We start from the raw sequence: 27,464 nt of genomic DNA on the forward strand, positions 1-27,464 counted from the left end.
AATTGTTAATAAAAATGACACATATATCACAATCAACTAACTAAGCATTAGATACTTCCTCTAATTCTTGACTCTGAATCTTACCCTAACCAGTAACCTAGTAGCCCAATTTATTAAGAAGCTCTACTGTAGTAGAGACATGAAACAGTTTCAAATCCTGAATAAAACGAAGTCGATTAAAACGAACCCTTATTTCACTCTTGAACTTTGAAGAAAGCGCGTGGTTCAAAATCGAAATTAATTAAAGCGTTAAATATCATATCACCAGACAGAAGAAAAACATTTGTTCTGACACAGATTTCAGTATTATTTTACGTTAAATTTCTTTAAAGAGTAGGATTTTGTGATCGATGTCAAATCAGATAGAACATCAGAGTTAACCTTAAGATTGCTAGGAGAGATTTAATAACTACGGCATAGTTCTTATGTTATCTCTTAATATTTTCAGATGTTGCAGTAATTGCAACATGTTTAAGGTATTGATTATTTTCATTACGAAATAAAATTCAGTTACAAGCTTATTTAATTTATGAGAATAAAGAACAAACTAAAAAATATAAATATAACTAAAAACTTAAAGAAATTACAACATGCAGAGTTTCTGTGGATTGAATATTGGAGCAGGGCTTTAGATTGTTCTTCAAGCTTCACCTATCTCGTTTCATTTTTCGTAAGTTGTCTCTATGATCTTTAACTATTTTAGTTTCGTCACAAGCTCGACACCTGAAAGAAATTTAATAAATTTTGTGTTAGATATATGAAATTTTGTAAACCTTTTGGCCCAAACTTATATAATGTAGTTCTCAAAGTAGAGTAATTATGTCAATGTTTACTTAGACACTAGGAATGGAATCGGATCTTACCTTACATTACATCGTTCTTCTCGGTATAATTAAAACTACTTAATCTACCATTACTGATAATTTACGACGAATCTGATTACGACTAATGCCCGTAACTTCGTCTGCCTTGATTTGTATTGTCTTGTCAAATTATCTTAACATCGTAAGTGAAGGTTTTGCGATACTAGTTTGGAACAAAATTAAATTACCTAGGCAAAGCATGTGACAGCCAGAAATCTCTAGTGACGTCACAATAGGCCCTAAGTTGTCGTCCATCCCACGCAACGCTCTCCATTCGCCACTCCGGTGATACTAAAGGCGACTGAAGTTTCGGCAACACAATCTACGCAAAACAAACGTTAATACACTTTCAGCCGATCAATCAATTTAGCAGTGGCGTAACTACACCATTTGGAGCCCGTGGCAAATTCTTTTGATGGGGCCCTATCAGTAAAAATCGTTACGTTGTACTCAGTTTAATTTTAATAAACTTCGAGATTTTCAGCGTACTTAATAACACGTTGTATATGTATGTCCCACCTATGGCCATAGGCCACCTCTCTTAGGCGAGAGGGAATGGTCTGTAGTCCTTACGCTAGAGCAATGCGTATTGGAGAGTTCATACTCATCCATAGAACATAATATCTCTTGGGCAGGGGCCCTCTTGGGTCGTGGGCCCGTGGCATTTTGCCAGCCCTGTCACCCCATTGTTTCGCCACTGCAATTTAGCCCTGACCACATGTATGTTACATACATAATTATGTACGGAAATAAAGCTATAACGGACCTCCAGACCTTTTTGTTTCATGCGCTTCATTAAACAAAAGGACATATCTATCTGATACAGGGAGACCTTAAATGCTCATCAACCGTAACCTAACCCTAACCTTTACAGTAAAGACTAATATTATTTGAAGCATACTCAGATATCGTTCTACCGAAAATAACGAAAGTTTATAAAAATTCATACAGGATTAGCAGGCGCAGGCAGTCCGGGAAAAGGTGCTCGTACATTAGTGTACGGAGCGACTGCCTCCTTTGTTGCGCGCGACATATCGCTCGTATACATGTCCGTACAGAGTATATCACGTGCTCGCGAATCAGCAATGTCATCCATACTGACAGCTGGTGTCATCACCAGCCGTGGACGAATTTTTTGGGCCATCTCTCTGTCAGTATCGATTGGGTTTTCCTGAAAAATTATTGTACACTCCTTTGAAACTTAAGAGTTAAAATATATCTAAGCTTCTGAAAATGATCTTGGCTCAGCCACGAACTAAGTTTATAAAAAAATCAAGACTAGCTCTTAGTGCGAATTGCTTACTTAAAAATTAAGTAGATTACCTATTTGTCTATTTAGAGGAAAATTTATAGTATATATAGAAATATAGGACGAATCTATTAAACAATTTTTATTGGCATACTTACATAAGGCTGTTGGACCACACTAGGTCTAGTTTGCAAAATGTCTTTGGGCTTTAGAAGTGCGTTAAAGGGTGGCATAGGCCCCTTCCATTCGGACAACGTATGCACATTTCTGTACGCTGGTTTGCCCCTCACATAACGGCTTTTTTTTGGCTGGTAAACCGTTTTAGGATATTCTCTAAAGGGAATGATTTGGTAATCTGTTCGGTAAGTAGTTCCTTCATCGTAAAGTAAGGAATTTATCCTCTTTCTTACATCGGGCATCTTTGGAGCAATATAAAAACAATTGGTACAAAAACAAAATCTTCAGAGATCAGTTGGAAGTGGATTCAACTGATTAACATTATTTACATATATGTCAAACTTTTAGTAATGACAGTTTATAGATCTAGACTGTCTAGGCACATTAATGCTTAGTTCAATGAAAGAGGTTCACACAACAAGTTATTCAAATGTAAGAAAATTATCAACGTACTTTCCTGTATGGTCTTAATGTTATTTTGTATTTAGTTAGTTTCAATCGTATTTCAGACGTGAACAGAAATGACGTTAAGTTCATAATTCCCCCCACGCGCTCGCAGTATTAAGACATGTTACGCGTCGATTTAACCTTAACTGCATTTCCGATTTTTCATCCAATGTTTTACACTAGAAATAGATATAACTACATCAGAAGCCATGGATACATGTTTGTTAGGTATTCTGTTTATGGCAATAAATTATTATATTAATTCATATTTTAAAAACAGTATTTAAGTAATTTCTACAATATTATACATACAAACCTGTAGCAACAATCTGTGGTTGACAACTGCGATGACGTCATACCCCGCTATGGTATATTATACCATAAACAAAAATTTAGCGAATAGAGCCCATGTCTCCACGAGCGCTGCAGCCCCACCAAGGGCTATAGGCCCCCTCTGTATGAGCAGGGCGCGAATATTTACACAGGGGGCATATGACCCGAACGGGCCAAGCTCAGTTCTCTCGAGAGTATGTGCAAATAACAAGCAACAAGTGCCTCAGTGTATTAATAATTTATTCAATTTCTAACTATATATGAGGCATATAACTGCTAACATGAGATAGTTTGTGTTGTGTCTCTTTGTTCAAATATATACCAGTAACCGCCAAGACATTTACAAATATGGAAATTAATTTTTAAAATAAAACGAAAATATATATTGGATTTATATTTTCACCAAATAAATTACACCAAAGCCGTAAAATAAAATAACATTTAAATATAAACTAAATATCACAAAACATAGGTAATTTGCGACACATACAATAAATACTTTTTCACAAAGCAAATAATAAAATGTTGTTTATTGTCGGTAAATAATAATTAAAGGCTAGTACATAATTGCAGTCTTCGAAGTATTGGAGGAAGGACCATAGAGTTCAACCAAAAATATTCACGACGAATTTTCCGTTTCCTCAGACTTCGAAGAAATAAAAAAAATTCCTTGAAACCAGTCTTAAAAGTCAATATTAAAAAATTGCTAGTGTCACGCTAAATAAATAGCTATAAGTTTTAATTATTTACGAGATCAACATCTATGTACATAATACAAAAATATTAAGTAATGTTACACTTTGTATGTGATATCACATTGTATTCTCTTTAAATAACGATTAAAAATAGCTTATACACTCTGCGACTGATTTAGGATAAGTTGAGCAAGAAATAACATTAAAACTACATTAAACTGACGGATTACATTCGACACACGACGTATTGGCAATGTCTAAAAAACAAATCTAGATTTTAATCATTAAAATGTTAATTTATAATTTTTTATACAAAACAAAGACGTGCTTTGCCAGTTTTCTCACAATCTGGAGTATCACATTTAACAGGAAAACGTAGAATATTTTTGCATATAGCAAATACTATTTTAAATATAGAAATTGTATTGGTATTTTTTGAATCATCGCGCGAGTATCAGTTTTTTAATATATATGTCAACGTAAAATTGTAAAAACCGTTAGATTGTAACAAGACGACATCAATTTACATTCACCAAAACACCGTTTGTTTACATTCGACAACAAACGAATTAACAAACAAATATGGTCGCCACCATGGCATATTCCGTTCAACCAATCAGCGCGCGAGGTGCGTACCGTTTCACAATTTGACGATTTCACTTCGATAGATTATAATCTACCGAATAATAATACGTTAAATTGTAAGCAGTACGTTGAGTTCACAATCTTTCGACAGTTTATAATCTCACGAGATAGATTACAATCTAACGGTATTTACAATTTTACGTTAAAATATACAAATAACAATAAAATAGTTTTAATTTGCAAGCTACACATTTTTATATAGTAACATGTGCCAACGTTCCGTAATCCGTAAGTTTAATTTAGGGTCGAAGAGGTATTCAAGAAGTACTTTTAAACGAAAGACAGGTTTTTATTATATTATATCTCGTAATATCACAATTCGAACTATAATAAAAAACTACTCAATTTTTCTTTGTCTACTACGTGGTTGGAAGGGGTATTTTATTAAAAGAGAGTCTCAAAACTAGTTTTAATGCTCACAACGTAAGAGAGTAACAAAACAATTGCTTGATGTAAATACTTTTAAATAGGTATCCAAGCCAATTAGAGATTTTAAACAGTCTATATATTTCAGTATATTGGGTAGAGTCAGCTAGTGGTGCATTTTCATGACTGTGTGTTCGATAGATTAAATTTTTTTTAATTTGCTGTAAATTTCATTACTTAATAAGCTGTGGCAACACCATGAGTTTTTAACCGACGTAAAATATGACACGCGACGTCTTTACCACCAACATACACTTACAAAAAGTATGTCTTTGGTCATTCACCAATACCACAAAAAATTGTTACATAAAATACTCATTAGTTTTACTTTCAAGAAAATAAAATGGCAGCGCGTAGAGCATAGAGCTAGAACGCCAAGTTTTTGACAACCTGTACGTAACTGTCAAATATTAGAATGAAATATTTTACAGCGCCTCTTATCACAAACTATTTTCATACAAATTTTTAACGCAAATGTTTCGTTCGTTAGTGTTAACCTTTGTTACGGTCACGATAATACTGATAATATGTACTAATGATAAACGAAAATTACCGTTTATATCGAAAACCTTTTAGAAATTAGATGTGCACACATTGGTTTACGAGCTAGCTGAATATTTTATTGCTGCTATTTAAAATGTGATTCTAACTCAATCATGGAAGGTTTTATTCCCTACAAAACGTCTTTTCATCATTCAAGGTTAATATTTAAAAACAAAATAGTTATCGTTAGCAATATTCACATAGATATTTGTAGAACTATTTTACTAAGTGATTAGCACCATTTTAGATTTTATATTGGAGTCACGTTGCGTATGTCGTGGTTGTTTTATCACTTATCGGATTATTATGCAATAGATTATCTCAGGCGTGGATCTGAGCGGATTGAAACAAGTTTACTTCACTTATAATGAAATATAGAGGACAAATAACTCATTTCTAGCAGCAAGAAAATAAATAAGTGATCAAATTGAATTAAATTTGAAAATCGAACCCGCAAAACGCATTAGATAGTCTGTGCCAATTTATAAAAAAAGCGACATAATTTTTTTAAGCAAAACTTTTGAGTCATTATTCATTGTTTAATAAGAGTGGGTCATATTTCGCTATAATGTAGTCTATTATTATTAAATAGCTGTGCCCCGCAGTTTTCCCCTGCATTCATTCCATAGACCATTGTATTCTATTTGTATCATTCGTTCCTGATATCAGTACGTTCAAACAAACAAACATTTAACTTGCTATTAGTATGATAATACCATATCACCAGTAGATAATCAAGACCTATAATATTGGATATATTGACTAAATCCCCATTTTTGACATTTATTTTTGGCGTGTAGTCTCAAAATATTTTTTACAATTGGCTTAATTGCAATTATTTTATAGGTAGTTTAAATTCATAGAGCACTTTTAATTTTAGATTTTATTCATACTTGCCTATCTATACTACTTTGATAATGAAATATATTTGAAATTTTCTATTCTAGAAGGAAATCTCTCAGGTACAATGTTACCCATTTTACTCAAATTTTTACAAAAACTATGGAAGATTTCAATAAAAAGGATTTAGAATTCTATTAGATTTAAAAAATATGACATTCTTAAGACGTGTAACAAAAATTTCACTTCATAAATGGTTTTAAAATCTATTTTGACCAAAAACCTTAAAAATATACATTTCAAACTATTACAACTTTAAGCATTTTGCTTCTAATCTTTTGCAAAATCTTTTGCAAAATAAACGGAATTCATTGGAATTTAAATTATGTATATTAAAAAAATATTTACCTTTGGGACGCGAGACTTAATTCATTTAAAATAACATGATTAGAATATATACAATCAGAACAATAAAATTATCTACATTTCAATAAATAAATTAAAATTACACTAGTAAGTTTGACAATCGCGTGATATATTAGCCTAAAGCCAAAATGGCGCGAAGTCACTTCAAAATGGCGGATTAAAAATATGAAAAACAAAGTATAGACAATGTATTATAAGAAGGAGCGCTGTCGTCACCGCGTAGACCACAGATAAATTACTACCATCGGCAATTTTTATTTTTTGTCAATCGGGTACTTTGATCTCGGTCCAAATAGGGCAATATGGCGACGCTGGGCCGCCCCAGGACCAGCCGCGCGGTATTGCCAGATGGCACAGGCCAGATTTAATGGTCCCCGAATGGCCATTAAAATTGCTTTCTATGTTCCCCGGGCATAGAATAGAGCTTTTACCCATCGTATTTGCATCCACTGTGGTCTTTGCTTCTTCGTTCAGCAATGATTCGCAGTTTTGTAACGCTGTAATAGAGCAAATGTAATTTTATTAATGCAAATAAAAATCAATTGCTACGTGGCGATAGTTGACAATGACTTGATCGATTTGCGGTTTTCAATTACTTGTAAAAAATCTAGTAAGATTTATACTAATACTACTATAATAATATAATAATTCCAAGTGCCATTATCAGATTTAATATGTTGCAGTATCGGATAATTATTTAATTACAGATATAGCTATAATCGGCCAATCTCTTGATAAAGAGGTTAATAAATTTCAAGGGCTTATTTAGGTAATTTCTTTACATGTGTCTAACATTTGTAATTTAAGCGTTTAGTCTTAATATTTTATTTATTTAAAGAAGAATACAGAAGCGATGGTGGAACAGAAATTGGTCATTATTTCTCCGTCCACCGAAGCGGTGTGGTTTTTACGTATTAAAATACTTAAAAAACAAAATAATCTACAAGAATAAATTACAAAAAAATCAAACAAGGCATGATAAGGCGTGGTTTACAATCTCTTAATTTAGGGAAAATAAAATCAAATTTTTAGGACATTAAACTATGTGTAACTTTATTAATTTTTTTAAAGCCATCGTGTCGATTTGAAGTACAGTATAAGAGAACACCGATGGAATTTGTGTTCAGTACTGATAAAAAAGTAATATGAATTAAATAATTATAAAGTCCACAGTTTAAGGTCAAGCGTTATCAGAAATCACCGTACATGTCCGCATTACGTAAGTGATTCGAACAAAGCATCTCACTTATCACTATATCCTATGTATATATGATGGTAAAGAACACAATAATAACCATTCCATAATTATGCAAAACGATAAAAACTCAATAATTATGTAGCGATTTCTTTCTTTCAGTGAAAAAGTTTCATTCTTTTTTCAGTGAAGTCTAAAATTTTCATTCGTTCTTAAGAAAAATAAGCGAGACTGACCAAGCGTAATTTTGAGGAACAATGTTTTGGATGTAGGTATAATATGTTTCTCTTGTCGCATTTGTAATGCCCAAGTTAATTCTGTTAGGATAAAGAGGTTTAGGTAAGGTAGGTCAAAAGGTTAGCTAGCAAAGGGCCCTGTGGCCTTTTATCTAGGTCTACTGCAAAGGTTTATATGGTTAAAAGAATTGAAAGAGATAGGTAATTCAGTCTTGTCTTTAGCATCTTTTTGTACTCATAAATCACTTTCATCAACTTGCTGCTCGGTCGTATCCATCCTAACATTAGCGATATCTTCTAATTTTTTACAAATTGTATTCATAGTATGCATACTATAAAATATCTCAGAAACGGTGGCTCGTAGGGAAATAAGTATTGATACATTTTTTATAGATGGGATAAAAAAATTAGTGGCACTACAACCTTTTTAGGTCTGGGCCTCAAATTTCTGTATCTGTTTCATGATCATTTGTTAACTAGGCAAGTAGGTGATCAGCCTTCTGTGCCGGACACACGCCGTCGACTTTTTGGGTCTAAGGCAAGCCGGTTTCCCCACTATGTTTTCCTTCACCGTTCGAGCGAATGTTAAATCCGCAAATAGAAAGAAAGTCCAAGTGCACAGCCGGGGATCGAACCTACGACCTCAGGGATGAGAGTCGCACGCTGAAGCCACTTGGCCAACACTGCTCGAACAACAATTGTCTGGGATAGTTTTTAATAAAACTTACAGTTTTGCTGAAAATGGCGAAAAACTTATTTTTTTTACCTACCGAAATTTTTTCCATACACGTGAATTATAGGGAACTTAATTTCTTTTTATAATTATGTTTTGAACAATTTTACTGATTCTCAGTGTGACCGCACTAAATAAGGAACATCTTACAAACAAATACTAATTCAATTCATTACTATTAAACGTTGTTTCATTTGACAGTAATTAAATGATTACCACGGTAATATTGGAAATTTTGTTTACATTATGAATTTAAAATTCTGTTACATTATCATATTACAACGAGTCAGCATTACCATCGCCTACATCTCATTAGTTATTGTTATCGGCCGAATTTCACTGTCGTTTTTTGATCCAAAAGGATTTATATAAAAAATAACACTCACATTGCACATTTCCCCAAGTAAGAAACTCGCCCATGAGCGCTAGTTGTAGCTTAATGGCGGATGCCGCATCAACAACTTCCATTAACCTTCTGCAGTCTTCTTCGTCCAGCGTCTCCTTGCAGTGCACGTTCACCAAAATTATAGGCCGGCCGCATATAAGGAACGCTGGAATTCAGTAAAAATATGATTGATTATTTTTCCGACCCTAATGTCGGCCAATAGAATTGCACCATTCGACGTCACGTGGTACAACCTACATGGTATTATACTGAAAATTTTTTGTGAAAATTTTCTCTGGTCGTTGCTTCAAGAAAAGTATTAAGTAGTTGTTTTATTCATTATGAAATTCTTATTTGTCACTGTACATTTCGTCTCATGGTGCAATTCTATTGGCCGACATTTGGGTCGGAAAAATAATCCACCGAATACCACTCGAGCTTCAAAATTATCTGGTATTTCCCTCAAGGTTCGTTGCAAACAAATAGAGTCGTCATGACGACGACAGTCGTCATGACAACTATATTAATTGTTTGCAACGAACCTATCGGGAAATACCCGATAATTTTGAAGCTCTTGTGGTATTACATATGAGTAAATAGTGTGTGTATCATAATGCCCGGAACATTTCTTTACATCTAAAATTGCCAATTAATTTAATTAATAAATTTTGGTACAAAATAAAAATATTTTGTAGAGTAGTATAATTTGTTCTAGTATAGTACTTATAATTAAAAATCAGAGTATAATATAGTTTTTGTCTAGGTACAAAACATCTTCGATTTTTGCGACGGTCTTTAATGACTAATGACCATGCGATGTCATATGAGAGATTCAGAATATAACGCTAAGGAAATATATATTTCTACTTTTTAACGGTTATGGCGTATTAAATTATTAAAAATAGCCTATATTCGGAAACTATAATAAGGATTACATTATGTTACATTTAATATTAGTACACGACCTCCCACGGAGGCCTCCAAAATCTCTCATTTGTCTCTCATCTTCGACACTATTTTCCATCTAATATATTTTACCCCGTTATCTCTTTTATTTCATCTTCCCAGATCTCTGGTGGGCGCCCTCACTTTTTTTGCGTATAGCGTATAACGCGATAAATATATTCCCCCTTCCAGACAAATATGTTAGCGCAATATCAATGTGTGGATATGTCGTAGTCCCATTAGCGAGCACTTGACCTATGGCCGAGCATACAATCCGTACAAAGGTCAATTTAGAACAATGACAATGGAAATTGCAATACTGATACAGATATAAAGTGAATCAATTATGAAAAACACATGTTGAGACGGAAATTGTTCTTAATATTGATATAACCTCATATTAAGAAGGTTTATGGTACAATTATGCTTGAAATATTTTTACGAATTATACGTCATCATCAGGTGTTTATTTAAACAATATATAAATAAACATAATATAACATGTATATTTAAATTTAGATTTTTTGTGCGATAATTATGCATCGGTTCAGAAATACTTCAGTGGTCATCTGGCACGGGAAAAACTTAAAACGCTCAGTTGTAGAACGACGGACGTCGAGGTGATACGGGTGGAATTTGGTATTCTGCCTCGATGACCGATGATGAAACTCAGCTGCATATTAATCCGAACTCCTCTAAACACTCTCCATGGTAAATGCGGTAGAAGATGCAGAGAAACCTCACAACTCTACGCAACGCCAAGGGATCAAGCCGCTCGGAAAGTTACACTTAGTAACTTTCCGGGGAGCTCCCATCCAGAGGTAAAAACAGTACTCCATGTGGGGCAGAAATTCCGCTTTATAGAGTTGCAAGTGGTGGTTCGGTGTGAAGTACCGTCTCGCCTTGCAAATCAACTTCTTGGAGACTAATTTAACCTTTATTGCCAAATTACCGCGTAACGTCATTCGATATGTCGGCCCAGTATTCCGATGCTGGCTAAGGATTTATAGACAAAAGGTGTTTTTAAAGGAAACCTCACCAACTTGTGTTTTCTTAGGGTTAAATTGGACTAGACTGAAAACAATTTGTAGGGCACGGCTGGTTACAATCCAAATTATAAATAATACAATAATTTAGTCTGTGACACATAATCCTTTTATTTAAATACAATGAAATAAGAATTTCACTGTTACTAAGTAGCAAATGTAAAAACTCACGTGTTGTACGCATGTTCACGCTATCGGAAAAAATGCTTATCGCAGTCATAAAAGTAGCAATTTCCCAACAAATATGAATGTTGTTTACTGACAAAAGTTGTTATGAAATAAAAAATTACAAGTGTATTTATAGAGATAATCGCCATGTTATTTCTCGGCTTTTGCCTTAAAGTAGATAATAAAATGCAAATTTAATGCACCTTAACTAGTGAACCGATTTTTCTGTTTAAACGCACCGTATAAGAACGCGTCACACTACCCTCCCCCACCTACCCTCTCATCTACACAAGTGTCACACTCGTTATAAATAAAGTGTGGTGTATTAAGACAACAGTTTGCTAGTATAACTAAGTCTGTTGTCAAATACAATAGACTTAAGTATACTAGCAATATTAAGTTAAGACATTTTTCCATGACGAAACGAACTTTCAAAGACTGTACCTGCGGGGGCAAAAAATTCAACTAAGCCTTTTGGTATGTACTTAATTTTACAAAGTAAAAACCCAAATCTAAATGTAAGCTGTAATAAGAAAGGCTGTAGATTTATGATCGTAAATAAATTAGTAAACCAATAATCCTATTAAAAGAAAGAATTTATATGGATTGATATACAGTCTAAAATTTTTTTCTAATTAGCTTTTAAAATTAATGTTTTTTTTTTTAATTGAGCAATAGGCTGGTGTTAATATCAAAAGTCTTCCGTTAAATTGAACATTTAGTTCATATCGAAATCAGACCGGCGCAAACTATATTAAAACGTAACGACGTAACAATATGGTTTAAAGTGTATGACGCTGATTTAGTGACAATTTATATGCAAAAGAAAATTCAAAACAATTTAAACGACATATCATAGCATCATATTTTTTCAGCCATACTTTGTCCTAGATATTAGCTTTATATAGTTTCGGCGCCATCTACAATGTAAATGAAACTAAAAGTGTGAGCCTTGAAGTATTTCCGCGCCGAACTCGGAACTACTGGATTCGTAACGATAATTAACATGCAAGTCAATATATGCGGATCACCTCATTTTGCACCTTTTATAGGTTGTGGCCGTCACAATTATAAATGCGACAATTACGGACAGTAAAAACTAACCAAGTCGACCTAGAAAGCAAGCAGGTCAGTTCAAGAACGATGACAATTCATGTGCAAGCCAAATCTCAGGTGTTTTACTACGAAGACTACCTAACCTAAGAATTGGCAACTCTTGTAAGAAATATTGTTAATCATGGACAATTACATACAACATTGCAAGGCATTTACAGAGATAAGGTAATATAGGAATGTTGTCACTAAAGTTGGGCAAGCTGTATACAGTTTTGCCTTTGAAGAATTCCTGCTCGTTGCATGAAAATCAACATTAATGCTAGTTGAATGCTCAGCAATAGAGGCACTTATAGACAATGGTGGTAAAGAACTCAGTGTTCTAAGGGGGTTACAAAAGAGTGTCTAAGTATCCAGTAGTAGCCTCTTGAGACAAGCCTGGCGGATCAACATCTTTACTTGCAATCGGCTTTTCAAAAATCTTTGTAATTGTCTATTATTTGAAATGCATAGGTCAATCTAACCTCTTTTAAACTGCCTTTGATCAAAAAAGTTTTATAGGGTTTTGACAACTCTTTATAAAAATATTTTTAGCCCAACAAATTACTATATCCCAAGAAGGCATACATATTTGATGAAGGGCATGCGAAGCAATTTTCAAGTACAAGTTTTTTGTGCATCGTAATTATTCGCTGGATGAGATCGCTTCTAAGACATAAGGACATGACAGTAGACCGTAACGAAATGTTAACAAAGCAGAGACCGTGCCTGGAACGGTTCTGTGACAAATCATTAAATTTTTAAAGGAGGCAAACAGAAATGAAAGAACGGGTCTCGCAAGCATAATAATATGCCGATGTAGCCGAGGCCGACGCGCAACGCGCGAATAAGTATGATTATATGTTATATATCTTTTTAGTAAAAACAAATAAAAGATGGAAAAGTCCCTGGACCTGTGGCAGGGGAGTAGAACGAAGAAAGGTTATAACGCGGTTTGCATTCAGCCATTAGACTTATTGTTTATGTACAAAGAACTGTATATTAATATTCATAAGAATAAAAATGAAACGTCAGCGTTGGCATCCACTAAATGGGAAGTATAAATTAAATACATTTTTTGTTTCATTGCCAACATCGTCAGCTTGTAATATATACATTACATTGGTACTCCGATCCCGGTATTCAACTTTTTGAATTAAAAGTTTCTTCAATACGTATTGCAGAGCGAATTAAAAATTCTCATTGATAATTTCGATGCTCACACAAATATCAAAACGAATCTACGAGAAACTTCTTGAAACATTCTTTATACAACTCAATTCAATTACATTTGGCAAGATCAAGAACTTTGATGCCAAAGCTGCATAAAATTGTACACGGAAATTAATAAAAACATTTTTGATATGTTAAAAGAACAGACAGATTCTTGCACAGATTCTCAAAAGCTGATAAGCGCAAAAATTTAATACTCAGGTCAAAAGTTTGATTAAGTGTAAATTGAGTTGCTAAAAGCATATTATGATGATGACGCAAACACGACTTGATATTTGTCTATAAAACATGAGACTAAATTAGTAGTATGCATAAAATAATATGAATTTTTGATTCTACTAGGTATACCCAGTTATAACGTTCGCTCATTGGACTCTGATAAATTTCGAATCGAGGAGTATTATGATTTCTCTACTGTACAATAATTATTGGGATACAATTACCTAGCTTTTATACTAACTGATCTTTTCAATGTGTGCTTTTCATTGTGCCATTCTACGAATATTTTAATTCTTTTCTTTTGTTCCATTCTTTTCGTCTAAGTAATTGTGTATATTTTGTAGTTTTGCAATTTTTGTTAATAATAAGGTCAGCTTATCTATTTTTTTTTTCACACAGTGGTTGCCTGGAAGAGATCGCTCTTAAGTGATAAGGCCGCTTAGTACCCTGCTTTACATATAATTATTTTAATTGTACTGTATTTCTGAATTACTGCAACGAAGTGTTGTTACTTTGTGTGTAGTTCACACCTTTAATATTACTTTTTTTTTAGTTTTTTCTTTACTAGGGTTGACTGGAAGAGATCGCTTGTTAGCGATAAGGCCGCCCGTTGCATCCCTTATAATTTATGTTATTTGTTTTTCTTTTAATGTAACGAAGTATAAATAAAATAAACTTTTATAAGTAGATGAAGTTCCATACAGTTCAATCAATATTTGTATTACCCTGTAGCGGATACGATAAAAAACAACAATTATTTCTTTACCAATATTCAAAATTTCAATTATGAATAACAAAATAATTTTCACATAAAGGCCATTACCCAACGCCACAGTTCTACACTTCATATTCCACAGTACCGAAGTAAACTTTCGACCTTTCTATGAATGTCACAAACTCCCTGGGGCCTAAATATAATTAACCTTATATTCATAATACGTCCACGACAAACGTCACGTGTTAATTATGCTTTCGAATCGAATTAAATTGTTAATCCCTATTGATTTGCCTATCGGCTGAACAACTAAACTGAATCAGAATATTATTAATTATACTCAGACAAAGTATGACAGATAAATGACATTTAATATGTATTTTAAAAATAATGAAAAAGAATTCATCACCAAAATATACTGGCATTATCCACGTTCAGTCGCATTGCAGTGCGTTTCTAACTAATCGGATACAGGCATTATATCATATCTTACGTATATGTTATGCTCTTGTGGATTATGTATTGTTTTTTAAAGAAAATTATTAGGTGTATAAGCAATGTTTAGTTTGTTATGTATGTATTCGAAAATCATCACTCATTTACCTAATACAAGATTTTAATATTATTTAATTTACGTATCCACCAAAAACATCACAGAAAAACTTCTACTCTCTCAGATATCTTTAATAAGTATAAAATCCATCGCGTTTCAGCAGGATTACTAACTTAAGAATTTTCAAAATAAGTTTTTTTTATAAAGGAGAAAGCGGGATGTAGTTTCACACTGCCAAAAGGCTCGTAAGTGAGTTGCCGGCCTTTTAACAATTGGTACGCTTTTTTCGATGAAAGTCGATTTGGTTCGGAAATACTTCAGTATGTAGCTGGTTCCAAAGTGGTGGTGCGCGACAAAAACTGTCTTAAAAACGCTCAATTCTGTATTTGCAGAGATTTCTTCCTAAACACTTTTCCTCATTATACTGTAAGTATCAATGTTAAACGATAAAAGCTAGATGCTACAAATAAAATATTTCAATTGAAAAGTCAATACAACCATTTGAAACAAAAGAAAGCGGGAATAATAAGCAATATTACCAACGTTCCTCAGTTATGACCTTCACTACATTTGGAACGTAAGTCAGTATGTACGTAGTAAGTAGACGGTAAGTCGGTAATAAAATCTGAATGGACCACAAATCAAGCCAATTATGCGAAACAATGCTCGAACGAATCATTGTTCGACTTCTGACAAATCTATTAATAATTATGTAAACTGAAATTGATAACAAAATTCCTAATATTTTTACTGACTTAAAAGTGACTTGTTGAAATATGGGAATTTAATGGCGTGGAATGACGGTATCCCAAATTTTATACCACTTGATAATGTTTTTGTTTATTACGAAAATAAAACGATCGAGATATTATGAGAAAATGGCCATTTGTTATCAATTATAAATATTATAAACAATCGTGAGAAAGTCGGTATAAAACACAATAGTTCGATAACATTTCAGTTTTACAACACACGAAGTTATCATAAACTTTAATGTTAAAAATACAGGTTAACATAAGAATTAACACGTTTCTGACGAAACTTGGTCTTAAAACGTGGCCCTTTATACTTTAAACGAACTCCGTATCGAAGGTTAGAATGTTCAAGAATACAGAATCTTTAGTAATGCAAAGGATTTATATAATTAATATAAAAATAGCCTATAGTACAGTTACATTATTACCTACATTTCTAATTAGTTACTGTTTGAGTCTGCAAATCAACATATTCATTATTATATTTTGATTTCTAGGCTATATTTTGGCTACATCGTCTAAGCTAGAATGTTTCATATGGGACTACGTTTATGTCAGTTAAAACGCGCAATTCATTTATATGTATTCTAACATTACAAAGAGGAAAGATTTGTATGTTTTTAACAAATAAAATCAAAAATGTATCAATTTCAAAAAAATCGTTAAAATCCTACATTATCCGTGGGTATCGTAGGCTTTAGTTATTTCTAAATATCCAGCTATACAAAGCCGGAATAGAAAGTTTAATAAGTTAATGAAACCAATATATAAGGAACATGTATTATATTATATTCCTGATGGCCCAATTTATACCGAAAACGTTTAAACAATCGCTAGCCAGCATTCATACAAACACATTCTTACAAACTATGGCTAAACAAAATTCAGAGGCGCAACAAATATTATTTTACATACGAAATAGGAATTTTATACCGGCATATCATAATATTTATATTAATGGCTTAAGATTGACTGCAATGGATTTTTATCTATAGGCGTAGGCACTTGCTAGTACGATGAACATCGTGAGGAAACCAGCGTGTTTCAACAGAAGGCTGATCACCTATTTGTAAAAGATATATGATCACAGAGCTGAGGCCAATGACCTATATTTGCCATTTCTATTATAGGTTATTGTAACATTACCTACTTGAAAAATCAAATGAAACTAATAACTATAAATGTTAAATTTGTATATTCTATATTCATTACATTAAATCGAATTTAATCTAATAGTGTTCGAACGAAGGAACGAATGAAATGTACACAAATATTACACATTGAAAGAAAATATATTTCATTTGAGACATAAATGAAAAATGAAGGTTCTTAATCATTCCTAAGTTTACCCAAATTGCATATATATATTTTTTTATTATTTCTTTAAAAAACATACTAATTATTATGCTTTATATGTCCTTGTGTGCCTAGGCGTGGGCGAGTATTTAGACCATAAGTTTGACACTAATATAATTATAAAAATTAATATGACATTTGCATGCCTGTTTATATATGGCTGATTGTGCGGATTTTTATAATTAATCGATCCAATTGTACCACTATCTTAGCAAATAAACGATTTTATGATTATTTATATATTTTATACTATTGCTTAGAAACAACTGCTTTTATGAATGTTTGCATGAATAACATTCAAATACAAATGATGAACAAAGTAAATCTATTTCTAAAGCAATGTCAGTCACACTTACATCAAATTTATCTTTGTGTAGTAAATGTAAATACGACATGTCCATCCGGTTAATGTTAATTCACTGAGAAAAATTATCACATTTTATATTCTATTTGGTAAAGAAATATTACAACTCCTTCGTATTTAAATAACACCATTTCTAATATTAAATATTTATGTGTTAACTTATTATGGCAGTCTCTCGCTGACCACGACTGAAAACCACTCAAATAAATTATGTAAATAATTTAACTAATTCGCGTTTATCTGATAATGAAGTTGTTTTTAAATGTGTGTCACACAAAAATTCATATAAAAGCATAACATTTTCTTTTTAATTCACACCAATTGACCTAGTCCCATGCTAAGCTGGTGAAGCTTGTGTTATGGGTACTAGGCAACGGATATACATACATATTATTATATATAGATAGATAGATATAAATACATATTTAAACACCAAAGACCTAAGCACAACACCATATGCTCATCACATCGATGTTCGTCTCAGCCGGGGATCGAACCCGGGACCCATGGATTCGCAGTCAGGGGTGCTAACCACTAGACCAATGAGTCGCCAACATGCAATTTACTTTTGCATAACATTATTACATATAATAATGGTTTCAACGCTTGTGATAAAAAAAATTTAGGAAAAATATTTAACTCGGAAAAATAACTATATGAGGCTTATGTAGGGTAAACATGGGTACAACCCAGCTGACACTCTTTACGGGTGCAAGGATAGAGGATAACTGTTACCCTACCTCTCCTGTCCATAGCCAGGTGGGGCTGTTGGGTTTTAGGGAGTAGGGGTAAAAAATCTTAAGATCCTGTCCAGATATATTTTTATTATCTTTAATTCGCTCAAATGGAGACAATCTTGAACTAGTATAAATCACAATAAGCTAACAAAAACGCTTCTTACAGTCCGACGTATTTTATCAATAGATTTTGAAAGTAAAGGAGAAACCGCAAGAGTTTGTTATAATACAGTAACATTATACTGTTGGAGAAATAACGACCTCATTATATCGTCTTAATATTATATTCATTCAATACATACGTGGTGCTTCGAAGTAATAGACGTAATAAGCAATTAAATTAATGAAGTACCTGCTTACCTATTATTCCGTATTTTTGCTTCGTTTATTATATATGTATAAAAATTTAGGTTTCGTTTCAAACAACTCGTGTTTTATTTAGGACATACTATTGGATAAGGAACACCTCAAACTCAAAATATCTTTATTCAAGTGGGTAACCAAGTACACTTTTGAATCGTCAAGTTAAATTAATCGTAAATTTACATTTACTACCAGTTCGCAAGTCAAGGGCGTAGAGCGGGTAAGAAGAACTGGCAAGAAACTTTCCGCCACTCTTTTTAATCGCCAGGTATTGTCATACAAATTGTTTGAACTGGAGCAATTCAATCCCAAGGATTAGGATCATTTAAGTAGTCCTAAAATTTATAAAAAGCTTTGTTGATTATTATTTTATTGATTTATTTTTATAGAACGGGGGGCAAACGGGCAGGAGGCTCACCTGATGTTAAGTGATACCGCCGCCCATGGACACTCTCAATGCCAGAGGGCTCGCGAGTGCGTTGCCGGCCTTTTAAGAATAGGTACGCTCTTTTCTTGAAGGACCCTAAGTCGAATTGGTTAATTTTCGATTAACGAGGGCTTTGAATTTATTTAGTGATAATTCTCTAATTTCGCTTGTATAATTCTCTAATTTCGCTTGCCTTACCTCTCCAGAACAGTTAGAAAAAAATATTGTTACTGGCAGAGCGTATGGCACTAGACCTCGAGGCCGATCCTCTACTCGCTGGACCGATCAAGAAAAGCTTACAGGTCACCCAGGTGTTGCATGAGACCTTCAGAAATGAAGAGCGCAACCGAAGAAGTACATCATTCCAGCCGATAAAATTGAATTGAAATACCCGTGAGGACGAAAAATGACACGATGTTTACAGAATGTCCTTCAAAAAGGACATCAGTTCTAATCGTGATAACTAACAATTATACGACACGGTTCGTTAGGGCTCGTGGTACGTAATTATCTATTATGGTGTTATGATAAATTAAATTTTTACCTACTTCAAATGTTATCATATTTTCTGTATGCCCCCATATCTCTGCATAACTCATTTATCATTTATTATTGTAGAATGATCAGAAAAGTTTAGTAAAATTCATATAAAAAATATATTTATGAACATTTTGTAGCTAGAGGTCGTGGACTCAGATTTCTGAATCTGTTTCATGATCATTTTCAAATCTAATAGGCAAGTAGGTGATCAGCCTCCAGTGCCTGACACACGCCGTCGACTTTTTGGGTCTAAGACATGTCGGTTTCCTCACGATGTTTTCCTTCGCCGTTCGATCAAATGTTAAATGCGCACATAGAAAGAAAGTTCCATTGGTGCACAGCCGGGGATCGAACCTAAGACAGACCTCAGGGATGAGAGTCGCACGCTGAAGCCACTAGGCCAACACTGCTCTGAATGTAACCATATGATCTCAAAAAGCTGGGTTTATCCTCCCAAATACTATAAACAAAAAGCTATATTACGCAGGTACTGAAGAAAAATTCATCTAAAATCTTCTCTTCTCCTCTTTTCGTGTTATATTTGTTTTCCAAAGTTGTTTTACAGTGAAAATCACCGCCCACGGATAGTTTTTGCCTGTATAAAATCACTTTATATATTTACCTTGCGTGCTGGTGTTGAATCTATCACTTCGCAGGTCATCCAGCATTTCCACCAGCTTCTTAACATCACAATTCACCACCAGATGGAGCTGGTCCGTCGCAACATCCTCTATCGTCACACTTTTGTTGTTGCCATTACTGTTTTCATATATGAAGCAGAGGGAGCGACTGTAAATAATATATTACCATAATACAATTTCATAAACCTAATGTAAAAATATAAATTTAATTGTGTAAACTATACATTGACAGAGTATAACTAGAGTTTTTTTTCTTCTACTCTCTATTATTGGATAAAAGGAACGAAAAAAAAGATTCAAGAAATTTATAATTGAGACCAATGTTTCAAATAAAATATTAAAAGAACGTCGAATGACACACTATTGCCAGTTTCTTTTACAAGTTTCCTTTATACGCAATATGCATTATGTATGTATCTCATATAGGGAATCTATATGAATTTTTTTTTTAAGACAATTCACACCAATTGACCTAGTCCCATGCTAAGCTGGTGAAGCTTGTGTTATGGGTACTAGGCAACGGATACACATACATATTATAGATAGATATACATATAAATACATATTTAAACACCCAAGACCTAAGAACAACACCAAATGCTCATCACATCGATATTCGCCTCAGCCGGGGATCGAACCCGGGACCCATGGATTCGCAGTCAGGGGTACTAACCACTAGACCAATGAGTCGTCAAAAAATATTGGCGTATATATATATAATGTATAATAATCTTTGGATCAACGCTGATTCAAACAAATTATTTCTGCAATAAAGTTGTTTTATTTAATTTTCTACTTTTAAATTTATGAACAAGCGTCTTCGAACTAATCATAAACTCAATCTAAAGGCAAATAATAAAGAAAATTTTTAATTAATAATTTAATGTGCAATAATAAATAATACGTGAAACGAACAAAAAATACAACAAATATCATACAGTTTTCGTAACAAAAAATAACATTAATTCTGTCTTTCAAACGTCTTTCACTCACGTATAACAAAACCGGCAAAAACATTTTGAACGCAAAAACTTGTTTGTAAGAGTACTTAAAAATTTGATTTCACCTTATATTTCTATTTCACTTTTCGCACTGAAATCTAATATATAAAATTCTCGTGTCACAATGTTCGTTCCCATAGATCTCCGAAACGGCTCGACCGATTCTTGTGAATTTTTTAATGCATGTTCAGTAAGTTTGAGAATCGGACAACATCATATTTCAACATTATTTTTCATCCCCCTAAATGTTTTTATTTTTTATACAAAACTTTTTGTTTTTGATGATACAGCATACAAAAATACATACAACCCTTAATTGTCACCCCTCTACGATCAACCCTTATTTTTTATTATTGTAGATACACAGTTATTTTTATTGAACTAAAATGTTTCTTGGAAATAATATACATGGCAAAACGACGATTGCCGGGTCAGCTAGTAATAAAGTAAAACTATAATTTGAAAAACTTCATTCTATTAGTATGGGATACTAAAGTTCGCGTGAAGCGGCTAATGCAAATAGTAACTAATAATTAATACATTCAATCAAATGACAAGTTTGCCTGTGCGTGTGTGTGTGAATTCTTAAAATGTTTATCTATAAATAAAATAAAGTCTGCTCAAAATGAATGTTAGTATAACATTATTTACTTTCACAATATTGATTCAAAACATAAATTCTCTGTAAAATTTGAGCCAGATCGGTCAAGCTGTTTCACGTGATTGTATACAATCTAAGCTCGTGGTCCAAAACATGAACTTTATTATTATAATTGAGTATTTTAAATACTCTGAAGACAAGGTAATTTTATTCATATTAATTTATGTTTTGTCTACAATGCAGTTTGTGTAATTGAAATTCAAGGTATTACATCAATAGCTACTTGTACAAGGGTAACGTGATCTAAAAATGGCTCTTTGTACAGGTTTGGCGATTGATACGTCGGGCCTGCTGATTGGTTATATATATGTAACAGTTAATACATTATATTCCATTTCTTCATAATAGACAATCACATAATTCAAAGATATAAGAACTCAAGAAATATTTTAATGCGAAACTCTATATTATGCTTATTGCTTACTCTACACATGAATTCGCGTTATTTCGTGTTAAGAGACACTTTTTTTCGATTATAGCATGTGCTAGCCGGTTTTACAAATTATTTATTGGTGTATTTATTTATATTAATGTTTGTTATATTTTAAATCACTGCCTCTGCGAGCCAAAATACCATGACCTGGCACTGAAGAAAGCATACATAAGCCGTGCTATATAATATATGCTGGATCATTACAGAATAAACACAATTTGACAGATAAAGACGAAAGATTTAATAGAATGAAACTTAGGTAGTTAAGCGTACAATTCAACTGATTTAGTTTTTATGAAGCAGTGTTTATCTAGTGGTTTCAGCGTGCGACTCTTATACTGAGGTCGTAGGTTGGATCCCCGGCTGTGCACCAAAGCGCATTTAGCAATCGCTTGATCGCGAGGAAACCGGCCTGCCTTAGACCCAAAAAGTCAACGGAGTGTGTCAGACACAGGAGGCTGATCACCTACTTAGCTATTAGATTGACATATGATCATGAAACATACAGAAATCTGAGGCCCAGACCTTAAACGGTTGTAGCGCCACTGTTTTTTTTTAATATAAGGGGCATATAACAGCCTCAATGACTCAACGAACTTTCGTCAATATTTTCATGGTTGCATGGAAAGTGTCATATATGTATACATATATTTATTAACTACGTGTATAATACGGGCATCAGTATATTTATTTAATAGTTCAATTTAATTACCTTAGTAATTCAATGTAGGGTACATTTTAACATTAAAATCCATTTATAAAATTGATAAAAGGTTTCTTTTCTGTACTGTGTCTTACTATCTTAGCGAGATGATCTAGTTTATTATCAAGTTTTTGTTTTCGATGATTTAAGCTTTTGACTACTACACAAGAAGAGCAGCAGACACCTTATAGTGATGCGACCTTTAGCCATAAACAATACGACGAAGAAGAAACCTTCTGGAGCTGCTAGACAGTTGCTTATTTTTCATATAAGAATTCGAAACCCATAGGTTCGATTCCTGAATACATACAAGCTATGACGGCCAACGTTAACCTATCAGTGAGAGACGCAGATATAGACATATCTTTTCCGCCAATAAAACGAGCAAATGAAAAGAAATCGAGTAAATAAAAGTAAGTTTGAATACTGGTAAAACAGGATTTATATAGTTATGCATTATTAATTAAAGAATTCCTCCGGTATCTTTAACATAACACTTAAGTACCTTTCAGGGGTAAATGTCAGAAAATGTTTGCGCCTTATAAATAATAATTGTTACATTAAAAATGTATGCATATAAGGAAATATGTACTCAAGAGACGAGAGGAAATTTTTATTATTTGATTACAAGCATTTTGTGTTGTTGATATTTTGACGTAGCGATTGCTAAGATAAATGACTCATTTTATGTCACATTGATATATCTGATAGCAAATTTACTTTACGCAATAAATCAGTTTTATTAATAGTATTGAGGTCTAGGCTGAGACAATGTGTCTTTTAAAATCATCCATACAAATGCATTATAACTATAACACTATTACAGAGTCCTTTCATTGCATTTTTAGTATCACAGCACCTGGACACATTTTATTATGGTGCCATATATTTAATCATTTACTAACGCTAGACTTTTATTTTAAAATAAAAAAGCAAAAACATGAACATTGATATTATAATACCTTATATTCTGAAATACTAATCTTAGTATGTAAAAGTACTAAAACTACCGAGTCATAATTTATAGACATAACAAACATAATATACACTATAAGATATATGGACACAGCATTGTATCTCTAACCTCAATTCTTAAATGGTAAACTAAGTGAATATAAAAAAAATATTATTTTTGTGAAATTGACTTATGAAGTGAATGCATGGGGCATTGTGGATGTTGTATGCACAGGATATAAAACCCCGTGTTTATATTTTGCATAATTTATGTTTTGTATAATATTTTATAACCTAATATTGATACATTTTAGAAGATGACTCACCAATCAGCACTCTGTGGTATGCAATATTCCCAATTTTGACTATTTATCTTCCACTCTCTAACTCGCCTTATAGTTGGTGCATTTAACTCTTCACATATCATTTTTATTGCATCCGTTTCTACAACATCTTGTATAGCTATTACGGACAACCTGAATAAAAGTTTAATTTAAATATTCAACAAAAAATAAGTCATAATCAAATTGTTATAACACAGTTTTACAGTTACATATCTTAAAAACTGTTTGTCATTTTTCCTATTAGCATGTTAAGTGACCTTACATGCATAATTCATATAAATTATATTTATAAACACTTAATTGAATAATTGCAAAAATTTATTGGAATTATAATTGATAAGTGAAGATAAACAGCTGAAGTTGATATAAAAGATTATACAAAGATACCTACGGGGAGAAAATTTCATACCTTCTAGATAGATATTGCTAACGGCAATACACAGAACAATTATATTTTACTTGCCAACCAAAACAGGTAACTTTTACATGTCTAAGCTCTACTTACTTATTTTCTAATATTGTCCGACACATGACTTCCCTTACTCCAGGATTTATCACCTTTTCTATTGTTAACTGGTGAATATTCCATGATGCAAGACGACAACATCTTACACCATCTCTTTCATACATAAAATCTTCCCTTACCACTGGTCTATGTGAGTATGCTGATAACAAGTCTAAAATATCATTAACAGGTGCTGCAGCAAATCCGTTTGGTAGTGTTAAAGGAAATTTAACAGGCATTGTAAAGCTCTTTCGGCTTGGTGACACTGGTGTTTTCAATTCACTACTTATTAATGATCCATTCAAAGAAGCATCTGTCCATCCATTTACATGACCATTTGGCAAATGTTGCTCACTCTCACTTTTTCTTAAATCTAAACTTAAGTGCGGTTTCACACCACTTAGTCTCACAATATCTATGCCTCTGACTTTTATTAAGTCATCTAGAGATTTAAAGGGTCCTTTTTTATCCCTATAATCAACTATATTTGCAGCTAGCTCTTGGTTGAGGCCTGGTACACATTGCAATTGGAACACACTGGAGGAATTAACAGAACATAGTTTAGTTTCCATAGACAATCGGAAGCTATCTAGTGAATGTGTACATGAGCTTGCTCTAGATACTTGTCTCTTTATATTTGTACATATTTCTGGTCTTAGTAACTCTAATTTTTCTGCACCAATACCTAAAATACACAGTGTAATTATGGGTACAATAGCATAAACCAATTATACATTAAATTATATTGGCTTAAATTGAATGAAATCTCTAGTAGTCTTTTTAGCTTACAATTAGTCTTAGTATGATATAAATAGTTTCTTATAAAAAAACTATTACAACAAATGCCTTACTACCTGTTTTATTATAAACAAAATATTTTTTAAATAAAATGCATATTGATTAATATTAACAATTACCTGATACTAAAGCAAGGTCATCAACTCGCTTGAAACGACCGATCATCTGGCGATGTCTCACGATTTCCCGCGCCAGCTGTCTACTTACTCCTGGTAGAGTCATTAGCTGTTCCTCAGTAGCCGTATTAATATTCATCAACTCTGGATATTCCTCTGAGGGCGGCAAGTTGAATGTATGACTTAAACTGGATTTATTTAATTTCGAGCGCCGGACAAATCCTCGAAAGGACTTTCGGCTGCCCTTACTCCTTATAGAGCTTGGACTTTGCCCCATTTCTCCAACAAACACTTGCATTAAGCACTTAACATTACACAAATTCACAAGGTATTTATCGCAACTATTATTAGATTGTAATTAGAAATACGCGCACTTGTAGACTGCTTCTCAACACTGATCCCTATATACAACAATTGTATTATTGAGTTGGCAAAATAACCAACTCAAGACGAAAGGAATGTATAAATCGTATCGATAAATTACATCGTCGATCCATCAAACAAATCTCTACGAATCTGATTCCATTAAATACATATTATAAAGTGGACAAGAAACACGAAAGTAAGAAACGCGAAACACAAATCGTTGTCGAATGGAAACTGACTAGTGAGTTGTCAATTTGTCATTATTCGTATAATTTTGAAGGTTTGCTTTGACACATCAATTTGACGTCTACACAATTCTTTCAGACTTCGACAGTACACGGTAAGGATAATATCCATATATGCACAGATGATAAATACTAAATGATTTACTTAACAGCAATAAAATAATATTTATTGTTCACTTTATGCGGCCGTGTACCGTGTAGTGCCAACTACAGTATGTCAGATTACCGAAGCGAAGACCATAATATTATCACTAAAGTTTCAATTTGCGAGGCATTATGTTTTTAATACTTATTTATTTATATTTTTATTATTATCTAAGAAGGAAAAAACTTTATTATACACAATATACAGGATATTTAGATTAATCTACTTTATACATTCAAATCTAAGAAAAGTCCGATCAAATAAACACCTGGTGCTTTAACCTAATTACTAAAAATATAGTAAATCAAAAATAGTTCTCCCAAAATAAAATAGTACATTAGTTTCGTGTCATTTATTTTTTATTTAATAGCATAAAACTTAAGTATTTAAGAATACAATTCAACTGATTTAGTTTTAATATTACGCAGTGTTTGCTTAGTGGCTTCAGCGTGCGAATCATATACCTGAGGTCGTAGGTTCGATCCCCGGCTGTGCACCAATGCGCATTTAACATTCGCTTGATCGTCAGGAAACCGGCCTGCATTAGACCCAAAAAGTCGACGGAGTGTGTCCTTTATATATTCAAATCTAAGGAAAGTCCGATCAAATACAAATCAAATAAACACAGTGCGAGTGTTTTAACCTAATTAATAAAAGATATAGTAAATTAAAAATAGTTCTACCAAAATAAAATAGCACATTAGTTTCGTGTCATTTATTTTTCAAAGTAATTAATAAATATTTCGTCTGTACAATAGCAGCTAAGCTTTATTTAACCTATTAAAAGTAAAGTACACATTCAAACTTCGTAAACATATAATTTTACGAAGACAAGTGTAAGTATAA

The 27,464-nt window shown here is 32.9% G+C and overlaps 2 protein-coding genes across 3 annotated transcripts; both read right to left on the minus strand.

Moving 5' to 3' along the window:
* Window positions 1-329: 329 nt before the first annotated feature.
* Window positions 330-2,951, minus strand: LOC125051209. Its single transcript, XM_047651415.1, has 4 exons — window positions 2,271-2,951; window positions 1,813-2,034; window positions 1,052-1,185; window positions 330-723 (listed from the first exon to the last, which is right to left on the minus strand). The coding sequence occupies exons 1-4, from the start codon at window positions 2,529-2,531 to the stop codon at window positions 648-650; spliced, it is 693 nt and encodes a 230-aa protein (XP_047507371.1). The 5' UTR covers window positions 2,532-2,951; the 3' UTR covers window positions 330-647.
* Window positions 2,952-4,585: 1,634 nt separating this feature from the next.
* On the minus strand, window positions 4,586-26,475 carry LOC125051208 (endonuclease/exonuclease/phosphatase family domain-containing protein 1-like). 2 transcript variants are annotated; one of them, XM_047651413.1, is made up of 7 exons: window positions 26,205-26,475; window positions 25,866-26,173; window positions 24,949-25,633; window positions 24,426-24,575; window positions 20,329-20,495; window positions 9,195-9,359; window positions 4,586-7,141 (listed from the first exon to the last, which is right to left on the minus strand). In XM_047651413.1, exons 2-7 carry the CDS (start codon window positions 26,158-26,160, stop codon window positions 6,909-6,911), a joined length of 1,695 nt encoding a protein of 564 aa, XP_047507369.1. In that variant the 5' UTR covers window positions 26,161-26,173; window positions 26,205-26,475; the 3' UTR covers window positions 4,586-6,908. The 2 variants fall into 2 exon arrangements, with proteins under 2 accessions (XP_047507369.1, XP_047507368.1); XM_047651412.1 differs by having other exon boundaries at window positions 25,866-26,475.
* Between the last annotated feature and the right edge of the window lie 989 nt (window positions 26,476-27,464).

The sequence above is a fragment of the Pieris napi genome, chromosome 7 (genome assembly GCF_905475465.1).
Source record: "Pieris napi chromosome 7, ilPieNapi1.2, whole genome shotgun sequence".
NCBI classification, from domain to species: domain Eukaryota; kingdom Metazoa; phylum Arthropoda; class Insecta; order Lepidoptera; family Pieridae; genus Pieris; species Pieris napi.

What these genes read in the sequence shown, in the direction of transcription:
- LOC125051209 (XM_047651415.1), bottom strand. Translation starts at nt 2,531, where the DNA reads ATGCCCGATGTAAGAAAGAGGATAAATTCCTTACTTTACGATGAAGGA. An exon ending in GTGTGGTCCAACAGCCTTAT is followed by an intron (nt 2,035 to 2,270) that starts GTAAGTATGCCA and finishes ATAATTTTTCAG; the next exon opens with GAAAACCCAATCGATACTGA. An exon ending in CTGTCACATGCTTTGCCTAG is followed by an intron (nt 724 to 1,051) that starts GTAATTTAATTT and finishes AATTTCTTTCAG; the next exon opens with GTGTCGAGCTTGTGACGAAA.
- LOC125051208 (XM_047651413.1), bottom strand. Translation starts at nt 26,160, where the DNA reads ATGCAAGTGTTTGTTGGAGAAATGGGGCAAAGTCCAAGCTCTATAAGG. An exon ending in CGGACAATATTAGAAAATAA is followed by an intron (nt 24,576 to 24,948) that starts GTAAGTAGAGCT and finishes ACTTTTATTCAG; the next exon opens with GTTGTCCGTAATAGCTATAC. An exon ending in ATACCACAGAGTGCTGATTG is followed by an intron (nt 20,496 to 24,425) that starts GTGAGTCATCTT and finishes TATTATTTACAG; the next exon opens with TCGCTCCCTCTGCTTCATAT.